This window comes from Mirounga angustirostris, unplaced genomic scaffold (assembly GCF_029215605.1).
Source record: "Mirounga angustirostris isolate CCGP_5_RB_7025 unplaced genomic scaffold, mMirAng1.0.hap1 SCAF_13, whole genome shotgun sequence".
NCBI lineage: Eukaryota > Metazoa > Chordata > Mammalia > Carnivora > Phocidae > Mirounga > Mirounga angustirostris.
Genome location: NW_026991721.1, coordinates 66,749,769 through 66,774,877, shown reverse-complemented (window position 1 = coordinate 66,774,877; position 25,109 = coordinate 66,749,769). Strand labels below are relative to the sequence as shown.

The following is a 25,109-nucleotide window of genomic DNA, read 5'->3' as shown; positions in this document are numbered from 1 at the left end:
TCACCCAGTTACCCCATCCCCCCACCACCTCCCTTCGAGCAACCTTCAATTTCTCTCCATAGTTAAGAGTCTTTCATCGGGGGGCGCCTGGGTGGCTCAGTCATTAAGCGTCTGCCTTCGGCTCAGGTCATGGTCCCAGGGTCCTGGGGTCGAGCCCAGCATCCAGCTCCCTGCTCAGTGGGGAACCTATTTCTCCCTCTCCCACTCCCCCAGTTTGTGTTCCCTCTCTTGCTGTCTCTCTCTCTGTCAAATAAATAAATAAAATCTTAAAAAAAAAAAAAGTCTTTCATGGCTTGTCTCCCTCTCTGATTTCTTCCCATTCCGTTTTCCTTCCCTTCACCTATGATCCTCTGTGCTGTTTCTTATATTCCTCAGATGAGTGAAACCATATGATAATTGTCTTTCTCTGATTGACTTATTTCACTCAGCATAACACCCTCCAGTTCCATCCACGTCGATGTAAATGGTAAGATTTCATGGTAGGGACATTCTTGTAGATAAATCCAAGACTCCACTCCTGATCCTGCCCCTCAAAAAAATTCTGTCATGGTGCTTTGCACATAAATATTCTTTGATCGACACTCTGTCAGTAATTTTCTGGAATTATCCTCTGAGTGAGGCCATACCAGTCCCTGTATCCCCACTTGTTATGGGCTCGGGGTTCACTCCTAGGAGATCCTGAGTATTATTAAACTGTAGCCTTCTCCAAGAGCATCAGAAGTAGACTCCTTGTTTTATGTTCTCTGCATTTGCTGGATCAGATCACTCCCACAAATGGACAGCATGTCATCCAAATGGAGTGCTGCCTTTTTGCCTGACTTGGTGAGGGAGAGTGCCATGTACACTTTCATGTTTGAAGCATGCATTTTTCTTTTCCTCCTTTATTGGATGTTTCCCTCCATACTTAGGACTTTATAAAACAGATATAGAATCATCGCTCCCCCCCCCCCTTTTTTATAGCCTCGATATCTGGTATAAGAGCAGAAACAAAGCTGGAAAAGTCTGGGTCTCGATTTTACCACATGCCAAAGGAGTGTGTAGAGTAGCAAAAGCAGAGATTTGGGACTCATGAGTTACAATTTTCATTCTGTCACTTTGGGCAAATTATTTAAATTCTCTGATCCCCATTTTCCTCATTGCAAAGTGGGGATACCTACCAACAATTTGGTTGTGAAGGTTAAATAAGTTAAGATAAAGGGCTTGGTGCATGGTAGGCACTCAATTCAAGGAAGTTGAAACTCTGAGTCATACTGAATCATTTCACTCTGCGTTCCCAGATGCTTGCCTTTTGGCCATTCCATAGCCCATTTATACTCGTCCATATTGGGTGGGTTAGGAGGAAAATGAATCCTAGCTCAGCCCTGTCTGTTGAAAGCAAGTCAAATGTGTGCAGCTTTAGCATATAAGTTTAGCTGGCAATAAATCTGCTGAAAATGGTTTAGGGCATAATCTGCTTATCTCTGTCCAAACTAAATGGTGGGTTCAAAAACTCACCTGCAATCAATTTCTGATGATAACCAGTAAATATCCTATTATAGTTTCTCTTTCTGAGTAAAAAATCCAACATCAAAATTCTCATAGACTTAGGTGTATTCATTTCAAGCACTTTGCACACAGAATCCATCTTGGCCTCTCTCCAAATAATGTGAAAATGGTTGCCTACTTCCAGATACCTGCTCAGTCCTGAGTTGATAGTGGATATAACTCCCATTGCAAGTCAGCACAGGCTTCTGACAAGCTAGTAGGTAAAAAGGGGACTCTTTGAAGAGAATGAGAAATTAGCTCAGCCTTAACTTGGCAGAACTATTTATTAAAATGATAATTTAAGAGATTTTTCAAATGTCACTCTTGGTTGTGGATCTCACTTGAAAGCTCTAAGCCCTCTACTTCAGGAATAAACATTCTTTTGGATAGCCCTGGCTTGTTTCTGTGGTTTGGTGTAATTATTAATAGATCCTCCTTTCACTCTCAAGAGTCCCGGTTTGGATGATAAATTCTATGGTAATCTTTTACAGGCCTTTTTCAGAAGATATACTGCTTGCATTAATTGAAGAAAAATTACCTTACCTTTCCCCAAACAGAGTCTTTGGTACCCTATCTTGAAGTCATTTAAGTAATTCTTCAGAGCAATCATGAAGAACCATATGAACTAGTGAATAACTCCCTACTGCTCTCTTATTGCTGAAAGCAAATAAGGTAACTTTATAGAGACTCACCTAATGCAACAGCCTGGGAGGGAAACATGCGGGCTTCACGGTTATGTTTGAAAAGCAATTTCCAATTGTTTTAATTAGTTTTGCCACTGAATACGTGCAGGAATATGCACCTGCGTTGGATAGCAAGGGAACGGAGACCTAGAGAAATCTAACTCGGTACTTTCTGGAATGCCATTCCATGCCTGAATTGAGTGCTTTGTGTTTTCGTGCAGCTTTTACAGCCTTGAGTCACCTCCCTTCCTGTTCTTCAGGAGAGGGTGTACTGTGGTGTAGCAATTTGAGGGTAATAAGGATATCAAAGCATCGCCAGAGATGCTTTAAGAGTTTCTGCGGAAAACGGCTCTCCATGGTGCAGTGTGGCTGCTGGGAGGAACCCATGGCACAACCCCGCCATTCTCTCTGGAGGGAAGGAGAGCTGGCTTGTCAGGATAAAGCCAGGCATCCTTCTGGATAGTCCCAAGGTATCCAAGGCAGATGGATTCTCAGGTCGGGACAGATGGGTTCTTACGGAGTTTCATAATCTGGGGGTAGAGGGAGGATAGGAGGCAAGGATGTTCGACCTGTTGGCTAATGTCCTTTTCATGTAAAGCTACCCTAGCCTGAATCGAGTTGATATTCTGTTCTCAACTTCCTGGCTCCCTGCTTGCAGCCTAGATCTGAGGGAAGAAAAGTTCAAAGCAAAGCAAGGGGGCACAGAAAGTTTTGCCATCCAAAAAATGTTCTTGGAGAGCCCTTATATCGGGGGCAAATCTGCAGCTGAGGAGAGAACGCAGCCCTGAAACTGGAAGAGAACCGTGGTATGATGTTTGTTTTGAAATGACCCTTCCACAGTCTTCTCCCTAATGTCTTAATTGGGTGGGGGGAGCAGATGGAATGCAGGATAGACAACACCACAGCTCGGTTAGTGGTGCCATTGTTGGAATGATTAGAATCCTCTGGGGCATCACTCCTGCCGGAAGGTGTCTAAAAGGCCCAGAGTTCTGACATGTGAGTCAGCAGTATGCTCCAGAGATCTTGCAACCCACTTCCCTCATTTTACTTGGGGACTTTCGGGATTTCACTGAGTTGCTGGCCTGGCAAGCTCACCGAGCCGCTTTAGACTAAAAGATTTAAAAAATATCAACCAAGAGTAATTTTTTCCTGCTGTGAAGAATTGTCAGGAGACCTAAATGGATGACTCTGGAAACAAATTGCAATACTTCCTGTCTAGCCAGGGAGCTTGCTCTTTCTGGTTGCCCACTGCCCCTGACAGGGGGATCCTGCCTCCAGGAGAGGCAGGGAGGCTGAAGCTTCAGGTCCTGTTCCTTCATCGCTTCTCGGCCTTTTGGCTAAGATCAAGGGCAGGTCCTGTTCCTTCATTTTGTTTTTGCTTTTTTTTTTTTGCTTAAAGACCACCCCCCCACACAACCCCCCCACACACAATTTTATAAGCTTCTGGTCTCGGAAAACCCAGGTCTTGGTCTGCCTGTCCTACACAATAAATCTCACCATCTGGTGCTTCAACATGCTCCTAATCAGCAGAGGAGAGCAGGTGAGGGTGGGGATGACTCAGCTGGGACAAGGCTGGGAAAACAGGCTGGGGCCTGTGAAACAGTTGGGTCAGGCATAACAGTGAGGGCTGGCTCACATTATGTCTCAAACTTCTACCCCCTCCTTGTTTCTACCACCAGCTCCTTGCCCAGGCCAAACTTGTCTTCAGATCTACAGAGCCAGGATTTTAGATCTGGCGAGGGTCTTTGACCTTACTGCTCATTTTTCAAGCTCTAAGAAGGGCCTAGGACCTCTCAGTTCTGTGAACTCTGCTCCCTGCAAAATGAAGCCAGAGTGTTGGCCAATACTTTAAACAGGTGAATACTTGGTTCAGTCGTTAGATATAATCTGCCTGGTGTGTCCCTGCATGGGTGGAAACCAAAGAAGGATGTCTACCTATCTGAGCATTCAATAAAACACAAACCAGGACAATTCTGCACACCTTCCCTTTGTGCCCTTTATGAGCAAAGCTTCTGAGTTACCCCTGGGGGGGATAGAAAGCTGATAAGATATGATGCCGGTCCCCAGGATTTATATCAGAGAACATGGTGTGAAAAGCTTGTCCCTTATTTGCTATTAATAACTGCCATTCAGCACCTACTACAGGCTCAGCATCTTATTATATAGTCTCTACTTATACCAACAACTCTAGAAGGTAGATATCCTTATTTTCATTTTGTGGATGTGGAAACTGAGCTCCATAGAGGTTATGTGATTTATCCAGGGCAGGCAGCTGGGGTTGTGGAGGCTGAAGGATAGCATGTGCAGTGTCAGATGAAGACAGAAAGATAGTGGGCCCACCGAACTTCCTCTTCTCTGTTTCACACAAGCCTGTATTGGAATCCCGGTTTTAACACTTTGTGTGGGTTTGGGAAAGCCATTCTCTGTCTTGCTTTCCTCATCTATCAACTGGACAAAATACTTCCTGATACAGTTGGAAAGTTGAAATGAGATAATGGGGACGTTGCTCAGTTCCTGGCACATTCTGGTACAAAATGACTCACTTTAGTACAGGATGCTCATCACTTAGATCTGCATGCCACTTCCTCAGAAATTGATGTTTTTACTGAATTGTTCTCTTCTCAGAGAGGCCTTTCTTGGCCACCCTACCTAAAAGCCCAACCCCATTCCAATTCTTCATACCTGTTCCCCTACCTTATTTTTTTATTTTTTAAAGATTTTATTTATTTTTTAGAGAGCGAGCGAGAGAGAAACAGCATGAGAGAGGAGAGGGTCAGAGGGAGAAGCAGACTCCCCGCTGAGCTGCGAGCCCGATGCCAGGACTCGATCCCGGGACTCCAGGATCATGACCTGAGCCGAAGGCAGTCGCTTAACCAACTGAGCCACCCAGGTGCCCCTCCCCTACCTTATTTTATCACCGACTAATACGTTACAAATTGTACTTATTTATTTTTGTTTGTCTTGTCTGCCCCTACCCACAGGAAGGTAAAGTTTTTGAGACCAGGAATCTTTGTGTTATTTCTGTATCATCCCAAGCACAGATATATATTGGTTAAAAGAATACATTAAAAAACATACAAAAAACCCTCTTTGGCTCAGAAAATTGGCTTTTAATTTGGCTTTTTCCTTATTAGTGTTTGATAGTGGGTACATTACTTAAAATGTCTAGGCCTCAGTTTCCTTCTTTGTAAAATGGGAAGAATAATGGTATCAATTTTAATACTGCTAGGGTAATAAAGTGATATGTATAAAAACTGGCACATAGCAAGTGCTGGATAAATACTTGCTATTTTTTTTTTAAAGATTTTATTTATTTGTCAGAAAGAGAGAGAGAAAGAGCGAGCACACAAACAGAGGGAGCAGCAGGCAGAGGGAGAAGTAGGCTTCCCACAGAGCAGGGAGCCCAATGCGGGACTCATCCCAGGACTCTGGGATCATGACCTGAGCCAAAGGCAGACGCTTAACCGACTGAGCCACCCAGGAGTCCCAATACTTGCTATTGTTATCACTTAAAATAATCTGACTAGTTATTGAAATTGTCTTTCGATGTTGCCCAGAGCTTTTAGGATAAGAGAGGAGAAGGCTAAAAGCCAAGGATGACCTCTGCATTTTCAGTCCCATGGTCCCCCTTGTTGAATAGGTGTGGAAGTGCTCAGTGTTCTCCCTCCAACGCAGGTGACAGGTCTGGATCACCATTATCAGGTCACTGAGGAAGAAAGCAAACTGAGGCTTGCCCAAGGTCAAATGACTTGCCCAGGGCCACTCACCTCAAAAAACCAGGGCATAAGGAACCCAATCCCCTACCCTGCCTCCTGAAATTGTATTGTCAACTGCCTCTCTTCCAAGCTCTCCCTACAGTGAGGGCTGGGGGTTGGGCTGTGAGCTCTGAAGCCCTGGGTTCCCCCGGCTTGTCCCTTTCATCTCCCGCAATGCACTGAACTTTTCCACACGCAGTTTTCCCGCACAGAAAATATGGAAAATAAAGCCCACACCTCAAAGCTTCGTGTTCAGGATCACAGGCGAGGAGAGTTCTTTGGAAACTGTAAAGTGCTGCACGAATTACCTTTGCAACAGGCATTAAGACGCGAGCCCCCCACTTGCCAATCCCGGGAGACGCTCCCGTCTCCACCCCCTTCCAAGGCAGCGCGCGGCCGGGGAAAGGAACAGGATTAACCCTGGGCGCCTGTCTGGGCGTTTCTCCAGGCAGCGGGGGAGGAGTTCCGGAGCTCGCCCCCGCCCCGCCGCTCCTCTCCCTGGCGCCCGCACTCGCACTCCCGGAGTCGGTCTCCCGCCCAGGCCACGGCTGCGCTCCCCCGTCCGGCACAGCACGCGGGCGGCCCGCCAGGATGCAGGCCCCGCACAAAGAGCACCTGTACAAGCTGCTGGTGATCGGCGACCTGGGCGTGGGCAAGACCAGCATCATCAAGCGCTACGTGCACCAGAACTTCTCCTCGCACTACCGGGCCACCATCGGCGTGGACTTCGCGCTCAAGGTGCTCCACTGGGACCCGGAGACGGTGGTGCGCCTGCAGCTCTGGGACATCGCGGGTGAGCACCCGGGGAGGGGCGAGGGCAGGAGGGCCTCGCAGCGGGTCTGCAGTCCCGGCATAGGGGGCTGCGGTCCCGTCCCGGGCGCCGCGCCGCACCGCACCGCACCAGACTTTTTCCTGGTGGGTTGGAAACTTGGTCTCAAAGAAGACAAAAGTTTTTCTCTCTCGCTGAAACTTCAAGTGCATTCCCCGGCGCGCTGGGGTTGTTGCTTGAATTCCCTCGCCCACCCTCCCCTGGGAATCTCCGGACCCAGTGCGGGCCTCTCCAGGGACCCAGAGAGACAGTGTCTGGAGTTCTCGGTCTCCAGCTCTTTTTCCGGGCGTGGGCGACGCGGCCGGTGACGCGGCCTTTAGTGTCCTGCCAGCCACCAAGGGGGAAGCCCTTAGACCGGTTAACAGCGGGAACCAGGAGCGTTCCAGGCTAGAGGGGCTTTACCCATCGTTCTTGTTAATCGCTTAGTTTATTCCAACTCTTGCCCCCCTCTCAGTCAAGCGAGTTTGAGGTTCTCAGCTTTGAGGAAGCCAAGGATCTTTGTATGTATGTATTGGGGGCAAAGTATTATTTCTATGTTTCTCTCCGGCTCTCTGTGGTCTATGAAAAGAAGCCTGTGGGGCGCCTGGGGGTTCAGTCGTGAAGCGTCTGCCTTGGGCTCAGGTCATGATCCCGGGACCCTGGGATTGAGCACCGCATTGGGCTCCCTCCTCAGCGGGGAGCCCGTTCTCCCTGCTTGTGCTCTCTCTTTCTCTCTCTGTCAAATAAATAAATAAATAAATAAATAAATAAATAAATAAATAAATAAATAAAATCTTAAAAAAAAAAAAAAGAGCCTGTGCACCTACCTTAGGGGCACTTCTGTCAAAGAGTCTATGACAGTAGCCATAAGATTTCTTGATTTGCCCTTAAAGTTTTCACTGAGAGATCTGGGAAATGAGAAGCTTCATTACAATGTTTGAAACTAGAATTTGCTTCTGAGGGTATGTCCCCCAAGTTGGGCAGGGGAGTCAGGCAAATGTGAGACAAATGTGTGTCTTCTCCAAGAGTGAGTCCTCAGACTGAAGTTGTTTGCAACCTGGGCATGTCCAACCCCTCATTATAGGTCCTGGCTCTCCACTCACCAACCTGCCCAGTGGCTTCAGACAAGTCCCTTCAGCTCAGCTGCATCCCTGTTAAGTGGAAAGGGGTTGCACACGCAGCTCAGCAATCTTCCTGCTCTGAAGTTTTCAGGTCCTCTGGGATTCTCTGTGAACAGTGCCACTTCACCTCCGACTGTTTCGTGGTCTGTGGTACCAGGAACCTTTACAAGTGCTGGACCCAAACCAGCCACTTCTCTTTCAGAAAATAGGTTCCTTTTTAGCTGGTGTATTTGACAGGAAACACTTGATCATGGCTCGAAGCAAGAACAAATGTGGAAAATTCCTGAAAGGGCATTTCTGTTTCTGGGGATTCTGGTGCCTCTTTAATCATAAGCTGCCAAGTCTTATGATAAAACTTTTGGCATGTGAACAGGTTCTTACACGTGGGCTCATCTTCAGCTGCTCCAGTGGCACAGGGACTGTCAGAGAGCGGGTGATGCCATCAGCCACTATCTGACTGGGTTTTCCATCTAGAAAAGCCACTGCGAGTCTCTGCACTTCGGTAGTTGCATGTTTTCGCGTCTGAAAACTCTTCTGGCTGCGCGGATGCATCCAGGACTCAAGTTTAGAAGGAGCTTACTGTTTCAAAGGGGATGTAGCTGTCATTTAGACTTTTGTGTCAAATGCAAGTAAGGATGTGACCTCAGACACGTTAGAGAATGTCTATGAATCTCCGTGTCCTCACCTAACAGAGAAGATAGAAAGGTATAGTGATTAAGAGTCTAAATTCCAGAGTTGAACCACTTTTGACTGTATCCCTGTTTTACCCATGTCCTGGTCGATTTTAGGCAAGTTCCTTAACCTCCTGATCTCAGGTGCCTTATCTATAAATTATAGGCATAATGCTTTCTCCCAGTAAATGAGAAATGGGCAACCAACAAATGCCAGCTAAAGGTGATGGTACCTACTGTCTAGGAGAACTGCAAGGATTATTGTTACACTAGCATGTATAAATGGTAGGCAAGAAGGACAGGATAAACGTGCTAACTAAGTCATAATAAATGATGAGTCCTGTATTATACCTGTAATCTGTTCCAAAATGCCCAGCACCATTTTTCAGCTTTATCTGTAGTACAACATGCTGTCATGAGCAGTTTAAGTCCCAAGTTTAGAAATGCCTCCTGAGGGGCAGCTGGGTGGCTCATTTGGTTAAGCGTCTGCCTTTGGCTCAGGTCATGATCCCAGGGTCCTGGGATAGAGCCCCGTGTCAGGCTCACTGCTCAGTGGGGAGTCTGCTTCTCCATCTCCCTCTGTGCTTTTTCTCTCTCTCAAGCAAATAAATACAATCTTAAAAAAAAAAGAAAAAGAAAAAAGAAATGCCTCCTGAGCCGTGGTTCTGGACTGAAGTTTCGGTGGAGGCTATAGCAACAGAAGTCTGTGTAAATAAGAAATCTGAGGAGCTTTGGAAAGTCGGTTGTATGAATACAGTGGCCTGTAGCATCTCCATAAGGAACTTCTTTTTCCCAGAGCTCTGATGTTCAGTGGCGACCTGTCTTTGGCAGCCTCCAGCCCAGAGACCCCGTGAGCTGAGTTAGAAGCTGGGATCAGGCACCACTCGTTGTGGGGAAGTTGGGCCCTTGTGGAAAAGATGATTGGAGCATCGTGGTGACATGTTTCAAGCTACATAGGTAGCCCTGTGAGGAGTGAATGCATATGAAATCCAATCTCAAGTGCCCACTCAGACTCTAGTCAGCTAGGTGTACCTTACAGCACCTTCAGATCAGCCTGTCTGTCCAGACATAGGAATGCTTCTCTCTCTCCTTTGGGTTCAACTCTGCTGTGTGTGTGGAAAGAAGAGGTGAGGCTAAAATGTGAACTGGTGAGCCTCACTTTGAGATGGTCAGGAGTATGGATGAGATAGAGGGGACAGACCCTGTCTTGATAGAATATCAGATCTATCTGCTATAGAAGGAATCTTTGCTCATTAGATTTTTGGTATTCATTTGATTCAATGCCAACTCAGGGCCTATTTGTCCAACTAAATTCCATGATATATCTCTTATAGCCACTTTGGCCAGTCTGTTCCTGAAGACTCCAAAAAATCTCTCTCAGGGGGTGCCTGGCTGACTCAGCCTATAGAGCATGCGACTCTTGATCTCCCAGTCATGAGTTCCAGCCCCACATTGGGCATAGAGATTACTTAATTTAAAAAAAAACAAAAACAAAAAAAAAACCACCTTTTTTTTTTAATACCTCTCAGGGCTTGTGAAGTAGGCCTGAAAACCAACATGGTAAATTCCACAAAGCTCACAGGGAGTGGCAATCGCCCTGAATCCCAAAGATTCCATCATAGAGGAGCAGCTGGGTCAGCTCTGGGTTCCAGAGCTCTTGATAGTGCCAAGAGAAATTAAGTCACTCGGCCCAAGGCCACCTACCTATTAAGTGGAAGAGCTGGATTAATACAGTTCTGTGTGACTTGGAATCAAGCCACGCTCTTCAGGACCACAGGCCTGTGAGTGCCTGGGGCACAGTTGGCCCACATGGGGTTATATTCTCCTCCCCTTTAGAGGTGTTGCTTCTTTAGATTTACCTCAAGTTATCCTTGCCTTCTCCTTCCTATTTCTAACATGTTTTTGGATATTAATCAGAACGGCTGTGCAGGTAGTGGGAGGAAATAGAATGAAAATCTATTTCTGAAAATTTGATTCTTGGCCATAGGGTTTTTAAAATAGGTTTATCAGGAAAAAAAGTAAACAAAAGGTTCACATTTGAGACTCTCCAATTTTTAATTCCCCAGTAACATAGCTGGTTAAATGGTAGTGTTGAAATTTAAAATTTGGCCATGGAATCCAGGACCCAGTTTCCTAACAGCTTTGCTCTACTTCCCACAATTTAGAAATAAAGTAGTTTGGGGGCACCTGGGTGGCTCCGTCGGTTAAGCATCTGACTCTTGATTTTGGCTCAGGTCATGATCTCAGGATTGTGAGATCGAGCCCCACGTCAGGTTCCATGCTGGGCATGGAGCCTGCTTAAGATTCTCTCTCCCTCCCCCACTCTTGCTCTCTCTCTCTCAAATAAATAAATCTTTATTTATTTATTTTTTAAAGATTTTATTTATTTATTTGAGAGAGAGAGCAGGAGTGGGGTGAGGTGTAGAGGGAAAAGCAGACTCCCTGACCAGCCACCAGCAGGAAGCTCAATGCAGGCTAGATCCAGGGACTCCGGAATCAGGACCTAAGCGGAAGGCAGATGCTTAACCAACTAAGCCACCTAGGTGTCCCCAAAATAAAATACTTTAGACATATTCTTTTTTTAAAAAAAGATTTATTTATTTATTTGAAAGAGAGAGCAAGAGTGCATGAGAGCAGGGGGAGGGGCAGCATGGGGGGAGAGTGAGAATCTCAAGCAGACTCCCTGCTAAGCACAAGCCTGACATGGAGTTCCATCTCAGGACCCTGAGATCAGGACCTGAACTAAAATCAAGAGTCAGATGCTTAACTGACTGAGCCACCCAGGTGCCTTTAGACATAATCTAAATATATTTTAAAAATATACTGCTTGATGTTGGGCAAGCCATGAGAGCTCAGTTGCCTCATCTATAAAAAGGCTCTTGTTTTATTTTCCTGTGATATCACATATTTGGATTATGTAATCTCTTGCAGTTTCTGTCAGTTCTAATGTATTTTCAGTGTGCCCAGGTAGTATGGGGCAGTTTATTCCAACTTCTTCCCTTGCCAGCTTTGGGACTGGTGCAAGTCACTTAAATGTTTGTGCCTTGGTTTCCTGTCTGTAAACCAGGGACAGTAGCAGAACCTGCTCCTTTGAGTTGTTAAAAGAATGAAATGAGGTAATTCATGTGAAGTTGGGCCTGCCTGACACATAATACAAGCTGAATAAATGTTAGCTATTACTCTTGTTCTTAATTGTTATTACAAACTACCTTCACATACGTTTTCCTGCTAGATTTGCCCAGCATCGCTGAGGATATAGACAGATCAGGTGGTGTTGAATCTATTTTATATTAGAGAAGAACAAGAATCAGAGAGGTAAGGGACTTGCCCAGGGTTGCAAGAGTTAGCAAGTGGCAGAGGAGGAAAGTGGCTGAGGAAAAATATTTCCCTCAGGACACATCGATGCTAACTTTCCCTGCCTAAGCTATGCAACAAAGAAACATTGGAGGACATTATCCAACAGGCAGGCAGAGCGATGGGGAGGCAGCCTGGGCCTAGAGTCAGGAGCCCCAGGACACTGAGTCCCCACCCCAGTGGCCATGAGATTCATCTGGATCACAGTGCTGTGTTGTTTCAGGGTTTATAAAATGCTTCTGCATTATAAAAATTCAACGGGGGGTGGGTTTTGGACTTGACTATCTCTGCAGTGTCTATTTCTAAAAGACTGTAATTCTCCAAGGAGTTTTAGAAGAAGGGTCTTAAATGTCAACATAATAGATCTATAAATGTAGAAAGAGCTAAATTTGGCAACCACATGTCAAGGAAAAAATAAAATAAAATAAAAAAATAAAAATGCATGTCAAGTCTGGGCCACTCTCTACTGGGCAGTTTATTGCTTTGTTTCTAGCCTGGCTAATTATAGATTTTCTAAATACCATGTGGACTAACATGGTTTGTGCTTAGAGGTAAGCAGTGTGTACACGGAGCAAGATGGGGAACTTTCTAAGTAGGGTGAATGATGTGTGGGCAAAGCACCCCGGGGCTTTTTGCAGGGCGATCAGTAGACTCTCTGTCACAGACACATGAGCATTAGGCATGTGGACACGTCCACTCATCTAGGTTTTAGAGGACTAGTTCTGACAGGAGAGTACATAGCAGTCTGACCAAGGAAAGCTAAGTCATTTGAGAGAAGAATGGGATGGGGAAGAACAGCTCTCAGGTGGGCAGCTGGTTTCTTCAGCACAGATATATATGAAATGGCCAGTATATGTTACAGATTGTTCTAGAATCTAGACAAAGACGGGTAAAGAATTGAACATGACCTGGTTCCTGACCTCAAGAAGTTCACGGTTCAGTGGGCATGGTGGCACCAAAGTAAATTACTGTAACAGTGAATGAACTGTATCAATATAGGCCACTCCAAAATATTCTGGTGGCGTGGAGGGGGTCCTGCCTGCACCACATCTATCCACTCTCTGAGCTTAAAACTGAGCAGGTGGGATAAAGCCTCTAGCTCATGGGATATTTCCAATGCTCTTACCTAGCACTGGTTACTCCCTGTAATCAGTGATTTCAGGGCTGTACAGCTTGAGGCAGAAGTTCATCCTCTGGCTCTCTTCAATTCTGGCTCCTTCTCTTGATGATCTTATGCATTCCCATGGCTTTAAACTTTATGCAGGCGACTCCAAAAATGTGCATCTAACCTTGACTTCTCATGACCTTCAGACCTATAATTTGATCTTCCTGCTGGCCATCTCCATTATGAGCTCTCACATATATTGCAAGATCAATATGTCATAGCAAAGTGGCATGAAAAAACAAAGATTGTTGTTTTTTCTCTATTAGTGAAGTAATAGATTCTCAATGTAGCAAAATTGGAAAGTAGAAAAGAAAACGGCAATAACAACAACAAAGGAGTACAGAGAACATCCACAATCACCCCTCTTAATGATAAGTAGTAAAGGATGCTATTTATAAGTCTAAACTAGGCATCTTTCCCCACTCACTGGACTTGGTATATACCTTTCCCACAGTCACTTGGACTTGAAACCTCTGCCATATTTTCTTCTTTGACCCACCATGTCAGATAGTGATTATGCTTCTCTTGACACTGCTCTAGACCAAGGACAGCACTATTATTACTTCCCTGTTCTTCTATAATAGCCACCTGGCTAGTTCTAGTCTCTTCTTCCTTCAGTTGTTATATGTACCAAGGTCAAGTTCATCTTTCCAGAACATCACCTTGGTGGCTCCCCATTGCCTATAGATTATGTATATCATGAAAGTGGAATTAAAACACTAGAGATAAGGTGATAGGAGGGCTGATGGCTAGAAAGAGGACAGATTTCAAGTCATAGAGCCATTGAGGGAGGGGTTGGTGGGGTCCTAGCAAGTAGGAAGTGACTGGAGTCCTTGAGGCCTGACCAGGTCCAAAGGAAACCCAGGATCCATGTCACTGTGGCTTGTCATGAATACAGCTATTGTCATTGAGTGTTGAAGTGGTACTTAAATATTTGTTATTGTTTTATTTTACTGAATTTTATTTAAAAAGTCATTTTAAAATTTGAGCATTTGAGAGGTGTAAGATTTTGCCTGAGAAAATGTATTCATTCATTTGATAAGCAGAGGGACTTAGGGATAAACAAAATGGATCAATTTTTGCACTTACGGAATCTGATAGTCTGGTGGGACATAAAAATATTTAAAACAGATAATTATTTAATCACTGTTTTGACGAGTGTTCTGAAGGGGAAGTGTCAGGTGCTAAAAGAAAGTCAAAACAGGACACCTACCCTAGCTAGCTGTGGCATGGAGGTGAGAAGACACGGTGCAGCCGGCAGTAATCTGGCATAGCTACAGGTTACAACAAGGGAGGGGGGGTTGGTGAGGGAGCAGCAGACAAACCATGAAAGGACATATATGCTAAGCTAAAGGTTAAAGGTGACTGCTTACATTGATTGCCAAGGCAGTTTTTGCAATTTAAACACCACAGTGATTGTGACAAATAGGTCTTCTTATTTCCAATTTTGGAGGTGAGGAAACTGGGCCAAGCCTAAGTAGCATATGGTGCCTGGTACATAGTGGCTGCTCAGTGAAAGTGGTTTGATACTGGAGTCATCACTCACCTGAAAAGTTTTTGAGAGTAGTTGCTTTGTAGAAAGGCTTAGAGCCCTTTCTCTCCCTCTTCTGATGATTCACTCTGGGGAATCCTGCAAAGCTTTCAAGTCATTAAGAACTGTCCTGCCCCCCCCCCACTTTTTTCTTTCTTTTCCTTGATTCTGAGATGGAAACTCCCAGAGGGAAATGCTGGCCCTGCTTTTCCTGGGGGTGGAAATCATGTTTATTCCATCAAGGCAATATCCTCATCTTCTAGGTTGGTGTACTAGAGTAGTGTCCAACTTGGCAAGGTCAAGACTGTGACTATAGCCTGCATTTCACATTATTGAGTTCCACTATTTTTTTTTCAGCTGTTTGAAAATTTAATTAAACGATATGATCTTAAATTATTCTCTGAAAAAAACTCGGATTTTAACTTCCACCAGTCCCCACTCCTTTTAGTTTCTTACTCACAGGTATTAATCAAATTCTGTCTTCTGTCTTGAAAGCTAACTCTGTCTTATCCCTCTATGAGTGGCCTTGTCTTCTTCATGACTCATTGGGACCACTGTAGCAGCTTCCTAACACCCGTCCCTTCCTCAAGCTTTCCCCCACATTGGTTTGTAATCCATGGAGGTGAGACTTTTGAGCATGGCCTCATTCTCCAGTCAGATAGTCTCCTGTTTGGCATTCTTCAGTGGATCCCCATCACTTTCAGAATTAGAGGCTAAACATTTTACCGTGAAGTTTGAGGTCAGCCATTCCAGTCTCATCTCTCATACCTCTGACTCTTGACCATTCCAGATATCTTACAGTGGCTTCAATTCACCTATCTCCCCCTCTGTGTTATGATTCGTATGATTGTTGCTGGCTAAATACACTTTCCTCTTTTTCACTTAGATGACTCCTGTGGATTCTTGGTCACTCAACCCATCTCACCTCCTTTAAGAAATGTCTATTGAGCCCATGTACCCATGGGAGGTGCTGTTTCTCTGCTCCCATAATAACCATGCTTGTCCTGGGTTAGAAGCCTTCTACTACTGCAGTGGAATGTCTTTTTCTCCCAGTCTATAACCCTGGGTCCCAGCATAGTTCTTGGTAGTTAGTGGGTTCTCAGTGAGTGTTTGTTCATTCAAGTTTTCTAGTCAACTATTTCATCATTGCTTCAATTCCCAGATATATCATTGACCTAAAAATTTTTCCAGTAAAACAAAACAAAAAACCCCCCATATTTGTTTATGCTTGAAAGATTTCATAATTTTATGAATATTAATGTATTAAAAATGTATACACTGTAAAATTGATAAATATGGTAGTCATTTTTCTGAAGGTGGCATTCTGTTTCATTTTTTCATCGTAAAAACTGGGAGTGACCTTAAAGACCATTCTTAAAAGCTGCACTTCATTATTTAACCAAGTCCTCATAATTTGGAATGAAGTGTTATTCATTTGGAGGTCAAATGGCAAAGCTGTCTTTATGATACTTTGATACATTAGATGAAGTAATAATTTTGAAGGGTAATGTTTAGAGTTAAGATCTTGATGGCTCATCAAACCAAATGGTTTCTTTTACAGAAGAGAAAGCTATGCTCTAATAGTGGGTTTGCTTTAGTTTCTCAGGGTTTTAGATCTAGTTAATGGTAGAAATGGAACCAGAATGCGGGCATCTCTGGTTTATTAATGATGAGATTTGAAGAATTAAAAGCTGATTTTTTAACACTAGATGTTTTGGTGTAGTCTTAAGCACTGAGGCACAAAAGTAATTGAATTTAGTGGGCACCCAACCCTCTGGAAATTCATGCAATGAAGAAGAGAGGGTGATGGGACTGGGAGGACCCAAAGACATCCACGGTCTGGCTCAAATAACATCCCTAATATTGGGACGCCTGGGTGGTTCAGTCAATTAAGCATCTGCCTTCAGCTCAGGTCATGATCTGGGGTCCTGGGATCGAGCCCCGCATCGGGCTCCCTGCTCAGTGGGGAGCCTGCTTCTCCCTCTGCCTGCCGCTCCCCCTGCTTGTGCTCTCTCTCTCTCTCTGACAAATAAATAAATAAAATCTTTAAAAAAAAAATCCCTAATATTATTTTCCTTTGCTCCATTATGAGGCTGAAAATTTGGCCATTTGAATTCTTGCTTCCTTGTTCACACCCCATGTTCGTTGCCTCTGTACCTTTCCTCCTGCTCTTCTTGCTGGTTCACATACCCTTCCCTCTATTTCCACATATCCAAATCCTATCTAATGTTTAAGATCCAACTAGAAGGGCAACTCCCCTACAGAATTCCCTAATTCTCTCATTCTTCTTCCCTTGAATATCATGCAACTTTTTTTTTTCTCCCTGTAGCACTTCTTCTTTAGCCTTGTATTAAGGGTTATTGCCTACCGGGCGCCTGGGTGGCTCAGTTGGTTAAGCGACTGCCTTCGGCTCAGGTCATGATCCTGGAGTCCCTGGATCGAGTCCCGCATCGGGCTCCCTGCTCAGCAGGGAGTCTGCTTCTCCCTCTGACCCTCCTCCCTCTCATGCTCTCTCTATCTCATTCTCTCTCTCAAATAAATAAATAAAATCTTTAAAAAAAAAAAAGAGTTATTGCCTACCTTTCCAGATACCCTGGTGTGGTTTAGCAGACCTTGCCACAAGTTGTGACATAATTTAATGAAATGACTGTGGAGTCAGCAAAGAGGTAGAGAAGGAGAAGACACTACACAGGGGGAAAACCAAGCAAGGGCAGGTTTTTTGGAAGCAAAGGAGAAAGAATTTTAGGAGAGGATAGTCAATAGTTTCAAATATCTGAGAGAAATCAGAATTCTTTCTTTTTGCTCTGAGTGCCTACTTTTTGCAGTCTCTTTTAGCCTGATATGTTATTTAACCTTTCTTCCTCATCAGCCTTGCACAAAACTGCTCTCTAAAGAAAAGCAATGAAAAACTTAGCTTCTTATGTATCTCCTCAGCCTAATGTGGACAGAGAAAATATTCGTAGTGGGAGGGATCCACACAATTTGCAATCTAATTTGTAGGGCAAAATTTAAAGGAAATTGACAAATTATTTCTTGGGAAGACTATTTTTCCCTACAATGTAATGTGTTATTAATACCCACCCTTTATGGAGCGTCAGGCATGGTACAATGTGTTTTTATGTATCATTTCATTTATTGCTTACAATGAGTGGATCTGGTAGGTCTTGTCACAAGCCCCATCACAGAACTGAGAGAACTATGCTTAGACAAGCTAGAAAACACATAGTCAAGGAAAAAAAAACACATAACACTTCTCAAAATTCATACAGGTTGTGAAGGATAGTGCTGGGTAGGAACTGATTGATACTTGTTTGCTGTTTTCTGACTACGTTCTACCGTTTCCTGAGTGTGATACAACAGTGCAGTCATTTCCACATTCCCGAGATTAAGTTGCATTTAGAAGATATACATTATTTATTTTAAAGGAATAATTTATTGTTTTTTGAAGCTTTATACTTTTGGATAGAGCTAAGAATTAAATGAGCTAAATTCTTTGCACACATCACCGCTGAGACCATGGGGTTAGGTTGACTTAGTAACAACTGTCTTTTTTTTTAAATAAAGATTTAATGTATTTATTTGAGAGCGAGCGAGCATGAACTGGGGTAGGAGGTGGGTGGAGGGAGGAGCAGAGGGAGAAGGAGAGGCAGTCTCCCTGCTGAGCAGGGAGCCCAACACAGGGCTCTATCCCAGGATCCTGAGATCATGACCTGAGCCGAAGGAGCCACCCAGGTGCCCCCCAAGTTCTATTTATTAAATAGTTAGCACCAAACAATTCAATAAGTATCATGTTCTAATAACTTAGTAGCCATTCGAAAAAAAAATTGGAACACAAATTTATTTTTTTTTTCATTTTTAAGAACTATAATTATTTACTATTGGAATACATGTGCCTTTGGGCCATGGAACAACATCTCAAAATTTTGAGAGAGAGTAGACATCACCATTCTCATTTCCTGATTCATGTTGATTTTCATATGACTCTGGCTTTTTATCACACAAACTGTGAAAACCTCAGTTTCAAAAAGATACAATTGCATTAGAAGGAATGTAGCATGGTCTAATGTTAAAACTGTGAACTATCTCAAGCTAGTAGTTTCTGAGGTGTTTGAGCTTGAGTGCCACTGTGTTTGCCTTGAAATTTTAAAATATCCTATTTATCCTATTGCACCCCTGTGAGTTCACTGACACATCCCAGAGCACCTTGATATACATTTTGGGAATTACAGCTCTAGAAGAATCCAGAAATTCTTTAAGAGTGAAACCTTTAGAGTCTAGTCCTGAGTCCTGGACTTCTGAGTTATTTGTAAAAGTGTTATAACTCGTGAATTTTTTACTGTCTTGTGAGTTATTTATGAAAGCATCTTTGAAGGTTACTTAGAGGTGATGTCTCAAATGCTAAGTAATTCACTTGATCTTAGCCAAAAGGCTGAGAAGCAATTCAAATGCTAAGTAATTCAAACATACCTTTTTCTTAATACATTTGAGCTTGTAGTTCAGTGGAGATATTTTTAGGTTGTTTGTTAGGTATTTAAGTTGTAATTAGTTTAATTAATAATGTGGGATGCTGATTGTTTTATCTCGATTCATGCCAGCCTCTCTTCTGTGACTTGATTTCATTCCCTCCCACTATTCAGTATTGGACATTACATTATTCTCTATTCAAGCGAGTTATTTCCTCTAAGCTGAGTAGTGTTGGACCTCAGTCAAAATAAATTCTGACAAAAAAGTCTGGGATACTGGGGTACTAATTATCTCTCTCTATCTCTGTCTCTGTTTCTCTCCCCACCCCCCCGACACAGCCTGAAATTTAAATATAAATATAGAATTTAATTAGAATATTTGAAATTTATTTTAAAAAGTCACTACAATTCATCTTCCTTCTATAATGTTATTGTTTTTGGACACCTGAAAAACCGATTATTACTTTTTATGTCATCTTACTCTTGCACACTTTCGCTTAATTCCATACACTGCATCTAGCTTTACCGTCTTGTTAAATAGAGGTAAGATTTGCCTCTAAGAGATGACAATCAGTAGTAAGGTGAAATGGGGTAACTAAAGAAGTGGCAGAAAGAGCTTGGGTGGTTCTGAATTGGGGACAGATTTTTTTCAAAGTGAATCTTAAGAATGAGCAGGAGTTTAGTAGGCAGAGAAAATAAATGAGTTAAATCAAGATCTTGCTTTATTCAGTTCACTCCTCTCCCTGCTGGGGTTCCCCCTCATGTATAAGAAATCACTGTTAGTTGTTGTTTCATTACATAACAAGTACTTGTATTATAGTCCCCTTCTACCATGCAAGTTCATTGTGAGCGTAGCCAGGGACATCTCAGAGTGTGTGTGCTATGGAGACATAAGGGAACAGCACTTGAGTAATTCAACAGTGGACTCAAGGAGGCTCAGTGCAATCAGGGAGATAGGCTGCAGAGATCTGCAGCACATAAAAAGCAGTCCAAGGCAGGGAGGGCCTGCATAAGTGGGTGAGCAAATGATACAGTCAGTGCTAGGTGAGTACAATGGAGGAAAGAGTTGACTGTGGGGCCAAGTTAGTCAGAAAGCTCCAAGAAGGTAGGGCTTGGTACAACCTTGAAGAATAGTTAGGATTTAGTTAGGTAGACAGTAAGGGAATGGTCTATTCCAGTGGGAGTGGAGGGTGCCATGGAGTGAGTGTGAATGAAAGCAAGAAGCAGAACTTCGAAGGAGAGCCAGACAAGGCACAGTTTTGGGTAGGATCTTGACCTCAGTCTGAGGATTTGTCTTTAACTTGCAGATCAAGGTGTACAACTTTGAAAATCCCTTAGAAGCACAGAGGGTAAAGTAAATGAACTCTTCTCTACCTGGCAAGCTCTTACTCATCTTTTGATGAGTTTCTCTCTGAAAAATATGTCCCAATTTAGGACCACCCAAGCTACTGCTCCCTGTTTCCCTAGGAAATGGGAACACAGCTTCCCCACAATCCTGGCTCACATTTTGTTTCTCTATAAAACTCTACTTGCAGGTAGGTGGATATACTAGAACAAGCCCAATGTGTCAAAGAGTATTTTGATGCAAAAATAAAGAAACGTGGGATCCTAAGTCATCATTTGTAAGAGCCTATAAGAGCCATAAGAAAAATGGATCAGTAGCAACGGTTTCTTTAAAATAAAATAATATCAATTTCATTAAATTCAAAATATTTTGTTAGAGTTATTTCTATTAAATGGATGCAGTTAAACACATTTAAATTTAAGGCAGTGTTTTCATGGTATACGACAATGCAAAAGGAATGGCATCTGAGCAAATTATTTTCCCTTTAAAATTGGGTATTTGGTACTAGTCAGCTTAAGTGAACTACCTCCTAAACATGACTCATATGATGTGGACCTTGTAATTCTAAATGCTCTGAGTTTTCAAGACAATCCAATATCTGTCTTATTAGAGATCTTCCAATTTTTTAAAAAAAGATTTATTTATTTGAGAGAGAGCGAGAATGCACGAGTGAGTGGGGGGAGGGGCAGAGGGAGAGAATCTCAAGCAGACTCTCCTTTGAACTCAGAGTCTGACACCAGGTCAGTCCCACAACCCATGAGATCATGACCTGAGTCAAAACCAAGAGTCAGAGGCTTAACCGACTGAGCCACCCAGGCACCCCTAGAGATCGTCCAATTTATAACTGTTGGCAAATAGTTCAAATCACCTTAAATCTTGCATGGGTCACAGAACATGTTAGAAGCCCACCCTCCAGTTAGTGGATCCCTGAAAGTGTTTAATTAGGGAAATGATAGGGTGAAAACAGAGCTTTGGAAGGTGAATTTGGCAGAAGTGTACAGAAATTAAAGTACCAGTTCAATCTCCAGTCCTGACCAACCCCTGGAACTTCAGCCTTCTATATACAACTGCCTACTCAACATCTCAGCCTAACAGACATCTCAAACTTAACATATCAGAATCCTGATCTGCTTCCACAAAGCCTGCACCTCCAAAAGTCTTCTTCATCTCAGCTAATAGCAACTCCATACTTTTGATTTTTTAAGCCAAAAGTTCTGGAGTCCTGCTCAAATCATCTCATACTCCATGTCTCCTCTATCATCTCAATCTCCAGATGTATCCAGGAAGCAACCAATCTTTACCAACTTTCACCATCCCCACGTTGGTCCACATCATTGTCTCTTGCCTGGATTATTGTCTCACCATTTCCAACCTTGACTCCTGTAGGTCATTCCTTAACACAGCAGCCATAATATCCATTTACTCCTGCCCCCATTCATGTTTCTCATCTGCTCCCAGTCCTTGAGGGCTTTCCTCTCTCATGCAGAATAAAAGGCAACCTTCCTGTAATGGCCTGAAATTGGCCTGAGATCCGCCTGCCTCACTGCATACTCCTCCACTCCTTGCTCTGTCCTCCCCAGCATAGACTCCTTGCTCTTCTCTATACATGTGCCAGACACATTTGTGCCTCTGAGTCTTTCTTTCTTGGTGTTTTCTGTTGAAAACACTCTTCTAAATATCCACATGGCTTTCTCCTTTACCTCTTTTTGGTCTTAAGGGACAACTTCTCCATGGGCCTTCACTATCCATCCTGCTTAACTTTACCCTCACCCCCCCACACCATTTTCTCCTTTCCTACTTTATTTTTCTCCCTAACACTTTACCAGCTAATGTAGTGTTATGGGTATCTTACCAATTTTTTATCTCTTTCCACTAGAACATAAGATTCATTACAACAAGGACCTCTAATTCTTTTTGCTCATTGCTAGAAGAGTGCCTGAAAAATAATAAGCATTCAGAACTTTGTTGTCCAGTGAATGAATGAGATGAGATGAGGTGATCCTCACTAGAGTGGTGATGATGAAGGCATGGCAGAGGGTGACTCTTACTGTCTTGCTAAGCCTGCATGTATCTGCTGGGAGGGGGATGAGAATTAGGGGCTATTCCTTCACTCAGTGAGGAGACCTTACTGAGCACTCACTGTATACTGAGTGCTCAAGATACTTGTCATGGGGACTGCTGAAAGGTGGTTCTGGCTAAGGGCACTTGTTATTTTGTGAGCGAAGATTACATACACATGGTTAATGACAGTATATCCACCTAGGTGACTTGGGTAAAGAGTGATGGATTGATATGCTTCTGTCACGGGCTTGGTGGGGCAAATTAGGGAAGAGAGAAGTTGAAAGAGTTTCAAAACTATGGCCAGAGGGTCAGATGAGCTCTTAAAAATTGGAGGAAACCTACTCATGAGGATGTTAGCCAGACTCTGATCCTAGTCTGTGGGTTTCCCTGAGTCTTCAAAACTAACGTAATCTATTGTAAGTTCAGTGTCCATTTGGCCATCATAGTAATTAGATTTATTTTCTAGATACATACTTTTGGTTTCATCTTCCTGCTTTTCATACTATTATTCCCTAGAAACAAAGAGAGTATCTTGCTGGTACTTTTAGCTCTATGGACTGTGCATGACCCAAAACTTATGTTATTTTGAGTAGAGTAAATTGATTCCAAGGGATTATTTCTTTTTTTTTCATATTTTAAAAGTAATTTCAGTTTATATTGGCAAAATATTATGTTTGCAACTCCAGTCTTTATGCTGTGAAAAGACATGTATTATGCAATGGAATATTATGCATCCATCAAAAGGAATGAGATCTTGCCATTTGCAACGATGTGGATGGAACTGGAGGGTATTATGCTGAGTGAAATAAGCCAACCAGAGAAAGACATGTATCATATGACCTCACTGATATGAGGAATTCTTAATCTCAGGAAACAAACTGAGGGTTGCTGGAGTGGGGGGGTGTGTGTGGGAGGGATGGGGTGGCTGGGTGATAGACATTCGGGAGGGTATGTGCTATGGTGAGTGCTGTGAATTGTGCAAGACTGTTGAATCACAGATCTGTACCTCTGAAACAAATAATGCAATATATGTTAAGAAAAAAAAAAAAAGAAGAAGATAGCAGGAGGGGAAGAATGAAGGGGGGTATCGGAGGGGGAGAAGAACCATGAGAGATGATGGACTCTGAAAAACAAACTGAGGGTTCGAGAGGGGAGGGGAGTGGGAGGATGGTTTAGCCTGGTGATGGGTATTAAAGAGGGCACGTTCTGCATGGAGCACTGGGTGTTATGCACAAACAATGAATCATGGAACACTACATCAAAAACTAATGATGTAATGTATGGTGCTTAACATAACAATAAAAAATTAAAAAAAAAAGACATGTATTATGAATACAAAATATAAAATAAAGATATATAATTACATAATTTAGTGTATAATATAGGACATAAAATATTATAAAGATATATATTATAAAAATACATATTCCATATAATATGTTGTGTATTTTTATACCATATAAAGATATGTAATATATGTATTTTTAATTTTATTTTATTATGTTATGTTAATCACCATATGTTACATCATTAGTTTTTGATGTAGTGTTCCATGATTCATTGTTTGCGTATAACACCCAGTGTTCCATTCAATTCATGCCCTCTTTAATACCCATCCCTGGGCTAACCCATCCCCCCACCCCCCTCCCATCTAGAACCCTCAGTTTGTTTCTCAGAGTCCATAGTCTCTCATGGTTCATCTCCCCCTCCGATTTATCCCCCTTCATTTTTCCCTTCCTGCTATCTTCTTCTTCTTCTTTTTTTTTAACATATAACGTATTATTTGTTTCAGAGGTACAGGTCTGTGATTCATCAATCTTACACAATTCATAGTGCTCACCATAGCACATACCCTCCCCAGTGTCTATCACCCGGCCACCCCATCCCTCCCACCCCCACCACTCCAGCAACCCTCAGTTTGTTTCCTGAGGTTAAGAATTCCTCATATCAGTGAGACCATATGATACATGTCTTTCTCTGATTGACTTATTTTGCTCAGCATAATACCTCATTGCAAATGGAAAGATTTCAATTTTTTGATGGCTGCATAATATTCCATTGTGTGTGTGTGTATATATGTGTGTATATATATATGTGTGTGTGTATATATATACACACACACACACACACCACGATTATTTCTTAAGAAGATGAGAATGATAACAAAAACATAATCCAGTCTGAAACTTGTTGCAACAGATATGTACATAACCCTGTTAGAATAATGTTAATTTTCTCCACTATTGATCATTTACTGGAAATGAGAGTATAATATAGAGTTAGTGCTTAGTACATAGCACTAGTTCATGAATACACGGTGATGCATTTTAGAGGAAAATAATTTTAATTTCAGCTTATTTCTACAATAGTATCTTGAGTTTTTACTATATCATACAAGTAGAGAACAGGCCTCAGATTTGCAACGTTAAAATATGATCAGGGTGCCAGGATGGCTCAGTCAGGTAAGCATCTGACTTTTTTTTTTTTTTTAATTTTTATTTATTTGAGAAAGAGAGTGCACGCATGCATGGATGAGCAGAGGGGAGGGGCAGAAAGAGAAGCAGACTCCCCACTGAACAGGGAGACTGATGCAGGACTAGATGCGGGACTCCATGCGGGATTTGATTC

The 25,109-nt window shown here is 42.8% G+C and overlaps 1 protein-coding gene across 2 annotated transcripts in view; it reads left to right on the top strand.

The window, feature by feature from the left end:
- Positions 1-6,438: 6,438 nt before the first annotated feature.
- Positions 6,439-25,109, top strand: part of RAB38 (RAB38, member RAS oncogene family) — a 150,994-nt gene continuing 132,323 nt past the window's right edge. Inside the window, exon 1 of one of the 2 annotated variants that reach the window (XM_064577119.1) lies at positions 6,439-6,755. In XM_064577119.1, coding sequence (XP_064433189.1) covers positions 6,554-6,755 — 202 coding nt within the window. In that variant the 5' untranslated portion in view covers positions 6,439-6,553. The remainder of the gene's footprint in view (positions 6,756-25,109) is intronic. The other variant, XM_064577118.1, reaches the window with a different exon arrangement.